The sequence below is a fragment of the Strongylocentrotus purpuratus genome, unplaced genomic scaffold, assembly GCF_000002235.5.
Source record: "Strongylocentrotus purpuratus isolate Spur 01 unplaced genomic scaffold, Spur_5.0 spur5_scaffold_8, whole genome shotgun sequence".
Taxonomy (NCBI): domain Eukaryota; kingdom Metazoa; phylum Echinodermata; class Echinoidea; order Camarodonta; family Strongylocentrotidae; genus Strongylocentrotus; species Strongylocentrotus purpuratus.
Genome location: NW_022145614.1, coordinates 2,830,360 through 2,839,480, shown reverse-complemented (window position 1 = coordinate 2,839,480; position 9,121 = coordinate 2,830,360). Strand labels below are relative to the sequence as shown.

The 9,121-nt window shown below is 38.0% G+C and overlaps 1 protein-coding gene across 1 annotated transcript in view; it reads left to right on the top strand.

Moving 5' to 3' along the window:
- LOC100892878 (L-fucose kinase) overlaps positions 1 to 9,121 on the top strand; it is a 35,627-nt gene that overhangs the window by 22,694 nt on the left and 3,812 nt on the right. Inside the window, exons 15-23 of the mRNA XM_030975257.1 lie at positions 2,162 to 2,308; positions 3,019 to 3,215; positions 3,940 to 4,040; positions 4,450 to 4,587; positions 5,323 to 5,417; positions 5,867 to 5,924; positions 6,420 to 6,567; positions 6,987 to 7,099; positions 8,072 to 8,295. Coding sequence (XP_030831117.1) covers positions 2,162 to 2,308; positions 3,019 to 3,215; positions 3,940 to 4,040; positions 4,450 to 4,587; positions 5,323 to 5,417; positions 5,867 to 5,924; positions 6,420 to 6,567; positions 6,987 to 7,099; positions 8,072 to 8,295 — 1,221 coding nt within the window. The remainder of the gene's footprint in view (positions 1 to 2,161; positions 2,309 to 3,018; positions 3,216 to 3,939; positions 4,041 to 4,449; positions 4,588 to 5,322; positions 5,418 to 5,866; positions 5,925 to 6,419; positions 6,568 to 6,986; positions 7,100 to 8,071; positions 8,296 to 9,121) is intronic.

Below are 9,121 nucleotides of genomic sequence, written 5' to 3'. Positions count from 1 at the left end.
GGGGGTAGGTGTCCTAGGGGAGGGGGGGGGGTATTCATCCTAGAGGGTGGTTTCCCTAGGGGGTATTGTCCTAGAGGGTAGTTGGCATAGAGGATGGTTGTGGTTGTCCTAGGGGAGGGGGTAGGTGTCCTAGGGGAGGGGGGGGTATGTCATCCTAGAGGGTGGTTTCCCTAGGGGGTATTGTCCTAGAGGGTAGTTGGCATAGAGGATGGTTGTCCAGGGGGTAGGTGTCCTAGGGGAGGGGGGGGGGGTATTCATCCTAGAGGGTGGTTTCCCTAGGGGGTATTGTCCTAGAGGGTAGTTGGCATAGAGGATGGTTGTCCAGGGGGTAGGTGTCCTAGGGGAGGGGGGGGGGTATTCATCCTAGAGGGTGGTTTCCCTAGGGGGTATTGTCCTAGAGGGTAGTTGGCATAGAGGATGGTTGTCCAGGGGGTAGGTGTCCTAGGGGAGGGGGGGGGGTATTCATCCTAGAGGGTGGTTGCCCTAGGGGGTATTGTCCTAGAGGGTAGTTGGCATAGAGGGTGGATGTCCAGGGGGTAGTTGTCCTAGGGGAGGGGGGGGGGTATTCATCCTAGAGGGTAGTTGCCCTAGGGGGTATTGTCCTAGAGGGTAGTTGGCATAGAGGGTGGTTGTCCAGGGGGTATTGTCCTAGAGGGTAGTTGGCATAGAGGGTGGTTGTCCAGGGGGTAGGTGTCCTAGAACCATTTATCATCTCTGCCTTATGATATTGTCTGCTGAGAGCCAGAAGGAGGTCGTATAGCACACGCTCCTCCAGCAATTGTTCTGTGGTCATATTCCTTCATTTACCAGAACCAAGTTCCTTTTACCTACCCTGGACCCAAGACTATACCTAACACTGGCCTTAATCCTTAACCTAAACCTTAACCTAACCTCAAACCCAATTGCAACCCCAACCCCTAATCCTATAATTTTGACGAAATAAAGTCTTGAGCAGTAGGGCGTTAATTCTATGTTAAGATGAGATTATTTATCACCGTTCTGGTTCTAAGAAATAATACAAGTCAATTTACTAGTATGTGCTTTGCATGGTGGTAAGACAGCACTCGCATGACTATACAAGGGACTGGGTATTGATGGAGAATGCCATACGCATGGAGACAAGAGGACAGGGTGTATTTGAATTCATGATTACTTGCGTCCAAGAGCACTGCTTTGATCACTGAGCCATTAGAGTTTTCAATATCAAGTAGATGGGAAGTGGTTACCAGTCATGGAGGAAGCCAAATACATACTTGATACTTTAAAAATTATGCATTAAATAAACAGGGATTGCAAAACATGATAGATGGGGTCATTGTACTTTAAATGCTTGGTTTATTCATTGACAAAATATAAAAGTGTTTCATATATTTTATGATAATTTTTATTTCATTTACTGTCCATTGTGGCTAAAATTTTGATTTTGAAAATTGTGATACAAAGAATGATTAAAGGTGAAATTCAAAGAAAATCACAAATATGTCAGCTAATGTATTACTAGAAACTGGTAAGCTAACAGATGGCCTTCGTACAAGTTTTAGTTCAACTACATATCGGGTGATTTATAAAAATATAAATACAACCACCTCTATAGAGGCTGGTATATACGAGAGATTCGCTGGAAAAATAACGATGTTTTAATGACGTCACTATATGGACCAATACTGCCCAAGCAGACGACATCCCATAAAGAATTAACATAATTGCAAAGCTATTATTTGTCAAATTATAATGAGTTTAATGTATATAAATGTAATGTAGTGAAGTAAGAGAAAGAACTCAAGAGAAGATGAAAACACAGGCACTAAAAATGCGTGAGATGTCATAGGACATCGTCTGCTTGGGCAAATTATGTCCATACTGTGATCTCACACATCTCAGCAGCGTTTGGAGAGCTCTTCAGGGGCTATGCCAGGGCTGTATTCAAGCGTTTTGTCATTTATAATAATCATTACTTTGAATGTTTCCAAGCATTGAATTTTGATAACCTCGTTGAATCAAAGTTTCAACTTTGCAATAATTAAAATAAAGTTAGTTTTTTAAAATCGATGAATATCTACTTAAATTTTTTTTAAAAAGTAGTGTCCAAGGAGTGTTGATTGCACCTACATAATTAATACACCAAACACTCTTTGTCTTGATCCTTGATTCATCTTACCAGGCAGGAAAGATGCAGGATGGGATCCGTTCCCTTGCCAACCATCGCTCTCAGTGGTTAGATCGTCCTGATCGTCTCATGAGAGCTGCTCGGCACTATGAGGGCGCCACACAGATTCTCATCAGACATGCTATCATGCTGGCTAGACAGGTAACAAACACCCCAAAATACAAATACTCCTTTAAAAAAACTATTTTAGCCTGAGAGTTAAAGCACATGTTAATATTTGTGATTATTTTAGCAAACTAACCTTAGTGTAACAAGCTAGATTATTTTTGAAATTTTAGTCTATATATATATATATATATATATTTATACGGAAAAGAACATGTTTTTGACAATAAAAATGTAGATTAGACTATATTGTAATATTTTACAAAACAAATTATCTTGCCAGTGGGGCAAGACACCCATAATTTTTGTTGCTAAACTCGTTGCCTGGGGAGTCTTGATCACAGATATTTAGAGAATATTTTATTATACTGAACATGAAACATATGTCATAAATGTGCTAAAAATATGTAGTATGATTTGATTTTATATCAATTATTTATGCATGTTATAGGAAGAAATACTGTCATCAAAGTATAACCACATTTGAAAAGAATGCATAGACTTTCTATCAAAACCAGGGCCATTTATTATGATGATTGATCCGAATCGCTGCAAATCTTCCAATCACTTGTGATTGTTGTCAAACTCAAGTTATAATATATTTGGATCAATCATAACTCTTAATAAGACAGGACGTAAGCATTTTACAGTGAGGCAATTAGTTTTCAAGTTCATACCAATAGTCAAGTACCTCACCTTTCATTTTCAAATATCAATAAAACAATATCAACCATGTCACCTTTCAGTTTATCAAGACGAGTCCATGTGACCTACCAGCGATGGATAAATGGGTGACGGCCCTGTGCCCTTCACGCATCGATCTATCTGGAGGTTGGACCGATACACCACCGGTCACATATGAGTTTGGAGGAGCCGTGGTGGATGCAGCCATCCTCTTAGATGGAGAAACGAAGATCGGGGCAAAGGTCAAAAGGATTCCTGAGTAAGTCTGACTTGATTTTATGTATGGAAGCACTTACCGTACAAAGAGTTTGTTTTTTGTTAATTGTATCTAATTTACTTTTCCTACTTCATGATGTATTGTTGTAATTATTGTTTGGTTCATTCTCGCACTCTTATAGAAGCATTAAAGCCCCACTGTACTACTTTTAGCTACTTGCTCTATATAGAAAACCATGCCTAATCGGTGACCATTGGTCCCCCATGATCCTCTTTTTCTTATGTTAATTGAGAGCTGAGTTGATGAGATAGCCACCTGTCAGTGACCACCCTGGGTGGTCTAATCCATCCTAGCCAAACTAGTACAGACAGCCTTTAGAGCAAGCTCCTGTCGTTAACAGCCCTGGCTCAGAAACATGTGTGTCTCTTAATAACATCAGTGCAATGCATTGCCAACATTCTTTCCTAAAAAACTATAGTAAATTCATAATTCACAATGTCCACTTTAACGAACAGAAACAATCTATAGACATAATAATGATGCCCTCAATTCACAACAAAATCACCATAGATAATTCAGAGGTTAATGACCAAATACATGTATACATTATCTGTTTGGACTGAGCCAGAAAAATGATTCTGGCTCCAAAGGACATGTTCCAGGGTTTAGTATGAAATAATCACATTAAGAAACAAGTCATTGTTTCTCTAGTTGTCAGATTTTATCTACATGTAACTGATGTCTTTTTTATTTGTTTGTTGTGTAGACCCAAGCTAGTCCTGGTCTTAGCTAAAGAGTCGGGAGGTACAGAGATAGTCTGTGAAGAACTCAAGGACCTAGCAAACTTCACCAACCCACAAGCACCTGGTAAATATTCTTCATCCATGTAGACAAAGAGAAATCTTTGGTGATATTTCTTCAACATGGGATGCTGAGAATGCAAAATAGTCATACAAACCGGGGACCTCCAATTCGACATCCTGATCCTATCATTTGTATTAAAGGTACTTAATAAGGGAGTTTGAGTAGAGATGTTATGCTATAATAGCCCATTCATTTTACTTTCAATCAAGAGCTTTAGTTTTTAATCCAAATCCGGCATAAAAGTCATTAGGTAAGACATAGATTTACTTGTGCTACTCTCCTCCTATGGGTAAACATCCCTAACATTTACTTGGTTTGAAATGTGAATTCATCTGTCACCACTACATTTTGTGACCTTATATCAAAATAAGTCTTGAGATAATAGAGCTAGCTATTCTTGAATTGTTTATAGGAGCATTATTGAAGGCAGCATTCGTCTGTGCAGAGGTCGTGACCTTTCCAAGCACTCAAAGTCTGAAGGATCAGCTAGAGCAGAGATACGGAGGAGGTTTTGTACTACACACCTGGGCAGACTTACCACATGGTTCAGGTATGTTCAAATTTATTATCAGGAAAATTGATGAAGACTGTAATGAATTATAAAGAATGTCATTTGAATGAAAAAGCCATTACTTTATCACCTCGAGTTTAGTCTAGTAGTCTTATGATATCTTTGCCGTGATATACAAATGATTATAGTGACATAAAAACACATGAGTTGACAAAGAAGAAAGAAAGCAGAACAAAATGATATATATATATGATATGATATGATGTGTATATCACTGGGCATTTTTTTCACAATTTTGTTTTATATATTATATATAAAACATTACAAATAAATTATATTTTGAGTCAGCAAGTAGAGAATCACCTAGTTTTAAAAAAAAGGAAGAAAAAGAAAGAAAAAAAGAAAAGGAAAAGACATTAGGACAGGGAAATAATAAATGGGCGATATAATTCAATGAGGGCTATATGATTGTAATATAAACAATTTCATTTTTTAATTAAAAATATGAATCGCTGGACCATTTTTTACTTCATTACTGAAAGAATTCCATAATTTTAACCAGAAAAGAATTGAAGATTTTAAGATTGTAAATACATAAATATATCGTCTGTTCAGATCCAGAAGGACATTAACCCTGTGTTGAAGTTTATGAGTTAATTCCCTTCTTGCACTGAACAGATGATATATGAACATTATATATATATGTAGAAGGATTGGAAGTTTCTTCACAATGGTTTACTATACTGTATGAATTGCTCATCTCTTGCTGGATAGGTCTTGGTACTAGTAGCATCTTAGCTGGTGGAGTGATGGCTGCCTTATGGAGAGCTTCAGGAAAGACTTATGACCAAGATTCTCTGATTCATGCTGTAAGATAATTCATTATGTATATATTTGCTTGGACTATTTGACTATATTTGATTATATTTTGTAATCATAATGATGGTGATGATGGTAATGGTGTTTATGATGATGATATTAGTGATGGATATGGAGATGGTGGTGATGATGATGATGATGATGATGATGGTGATGATGGTGGTGGTGATGAGGGTGATGATGATGATGATGATGATGATGGTGATGATGGTGGCGAAGATGACGATGGTGGTAGTGATAATGGTAATGATGATGGTGATGATGTTGGTAATGATGATGGCAATAGTGTTTATGATGATGATATTGGTGATGGGTATTATGCTGGTGGTGGTGGTAATGATGATTTTAGTAATGTTGATGATGATAATGAAGTCAATAGGACAGACTGAAATCAGGATTATAGTGTTAGTGATTTGTTTCTGCTCTGAATATGTTTCAGGTTCTTCATCTTGAGCAGATGTTAACAACCGGAGGTGGCTGGCAAGATCAAGTAGGAGGTAAACATTTATTTCCTTGGTTCCAGTCGTATGGTATATGACGTATCCTTGTGAAGTAGATTAAATAGCACACTTGAGAAAGGCAGAGTATCGTCTGATTTACTCCTAACTATGTACCTGTTTATACCGTAGATCTCTGTGTATAAGACCCTTTTTTTTTTCGCCGGAAAAATTCAAAAGTCAGGGGTGCGTCTTATAGACGGGTACAGGATATTTTGAGTCCTCAAAATGGTACTTTTTAGTGGTTTTTATGGTCTCTGTGTCTCAACATAAATAACATAATGCGAATAAAGAATAGGATCTACAATTTGAAGTTAACCTACCTTCCTAAAAATTGAAGGGAAAAGATTTTGTTTGTCTTAAAAATAGGAGTGCGTCTTATACACAGAGATTTACGGTACTGTGAAGAAAACTTACTTCATTTTTTTGCTTTTTTCTTTGTTATTATCCTCCTTACATAACTTTTTAAAATCTCTTTCTTCCCCCTCTCCACAGGGCTGACACCTCGGATTAACATTGGTCGTACCCGCCCTGGTCTCCCTTGCAAGGTTGAGATCTCTGCTGTACCCATCAGTGACGAGAACCAAGAATACTTCAACCAACATTTCATACTGGTCTACACTGGCAAGACTCGACTAGCAAGGTAAAGAGCTAGCTGTACTTGAGAATGGAGAATGCTCCAAACGTACTTCAGATAGATTATAAAGACAGTATGATTCTACGTCGCATTTGTATTCGAAAATGAAAGAATAAAGAAAGGCACCTCTAAACCATTGAATATTATTATTATTTTCTCCAAAAGACTCCAGTAGCTTCCCTCTCTTGCTCTATGTTCTTCTTTTTTGAGGGGGGGGGGGGAAGGGGGTAGGGCTGGGGTTGTTATTTAATTATTTTGAATTGAAATACTGTCCAGAAATCAAACCTAAGCCAATCTCAAATTCAATAGATGTCACTCTGTCTGATGCAATGTGTAAGTGTTCCTATGAAATGTAGACCTTACAATAAGATGTTAAAATGAGTTGTTAAAAGTGACCGATCCTAAACATTTCTCTACCCATGCAGGAATCTCCTGCAGGATGTGATTCGTAACTGGTATGCCAGACAGCCTCTCATTGTACAGAACTGTCAGCAGCTTATAGACAATGCTGAAGAATGTGCAAGGGCAATACAGAGAGGTAGATATATGATTAGGGGAAATGGAATTGAATATTTCATGGGATACTTGGAGATCAACAGTATGTTTAGCTTAAAGGTAATACAAAGTTTCTGGAAATTTTTAAACTTGGGTGGATAGTGATTCTTTATAATTTTGATATATTTGGATGCCTCTGTAGATGTATTATAAGCACTAGAAATTTTAGCCCCTAAAACACTTCTGTTTTTGAGAAAAATTGAAAATAAAAATTTACTGGTGCTCCTGGTAAATTTTGATAAATTGCAAATAGCGCCTACGGCTCTACAATGGTAGCTGCGACCATGAAAGTCTCAGAATATGTAGTTGTGATATAAATGTATATAATTTCCAAACGGGAATAGGTAATTGGTCGGTGTTAGTCAAGAAGCTTAATTAATATCTTGACCTTGAGAGGAAGCTATACAACATAAAGAGTTTGTTTTTTTACAATTTCATAACTTTAGACTCGATTTCAACTGCGAGAACGATCACTGAATATTATAGGATCGCATATGCTTCCAATATGTTCATTTGAACCAAATTCATGACCCCATACCAAAACTTTGTATTACCTTTAACAGTGCCTTCGAAGTGACATACAATAACCCCTCCCCCCCCCCCTTTGATATTGATAATTTAACCCTCAACTTAAAAAAACCCAAATACATTTTTGAAATCTACTACATACAAGGATGAGAAGAACATAGAATTATTTGAAAAGATGTTTGCAACTTATATTGAGAGAGGTATAGAATATGCAATATTTTTGAATTATAAATGCATGTAACTTACTATTTACTGACCAAAATCAATTGATATTTGAGGTTTATCGAATACTGTTTGTGGGTTGTTGCCTGAATATGCACACACACACACACAAATCTTTATTTTGAATATCATATAATTTTTTTCACAATGTCCTTTCAAGCATTTGCATGTAATAACTAATTTCAAATGGAATGTTATATTTCAGGAGACTTTGTGAAGGTTGGCCAGTGTATGAATACCTACTGGTCACAGAAGAAGATAATGGCACCAGGCAGTGAGCCTCGTATCGTCTCTCAGATGATGGCTGCTCTTAAACCAATCGTTCATGGTCAAGTATTAGCCGGGGCTGGAGGAGGAGGGTTCATGTATGTCTTGACCAAGGAGCCAAACCAGGCAACCAATATCAGAGAGATCATAGCTGGTATTGAGGTAAGATACCATAATTAGGTGGATTGAAGTTGATAGCGATGGAAGTGTTTGTTCGTGTGGATGATGCTGCTGCTGATGATGATAGTGGTGATGATGATGATGTTGGTGATGATGATGATGTTGGTGGTGATGATGATAGTGGTGGTGATGATGATGATAGTGGTGATGATGATGATAGTGTTGGTGATGATGATGATGACAGTGGTGGTGATGACGGTAGTGGTGGTGATGACGGTAGTGGTGGTGATGATGATGATGATGATGATGATGATGATAATGGTTGTCATGATGATGGTGTTTATGGAGGAGGTTCCATGTATGTCTTGACCAAGGAAGCAAACCAGGCTACTAAGATCAGAGAGATCATAGCTGGTATCGAGGTAAGATACCATAACTAGGTGTATTGAGGTTGATAGTGAGGAAAGTGTTTGTACATGTTGATATTGCTGCTGCTGATCATGATGATAGTGATAGTGGTGGTGATGATGATAGTGGTGGTGATGACGGTAGTGGTGGTGATGATGATGATGATGATGATGATGATGATGATGATGATGATGATGAGGATGGTGTTTATGGAGGAGGTTCCATGTATGTCTTGACCAAGGAAGCAAACCAGGCTACCAAGATCAGAGAGATTATAGCTGGTATCGAGGTAAGATACCATAACTAGGTGTATTGAGGTTGATAGTGAGGAAAGTGTTTGTACATGTTGATATTGCTGCTGCTGATCATGATGATAGTGATAGTGGTGGTGATGATGATAGTGGTGGTGATGACGGTAGTGGTGGTGATGATGATGATGATGATGATGATGATGATGATG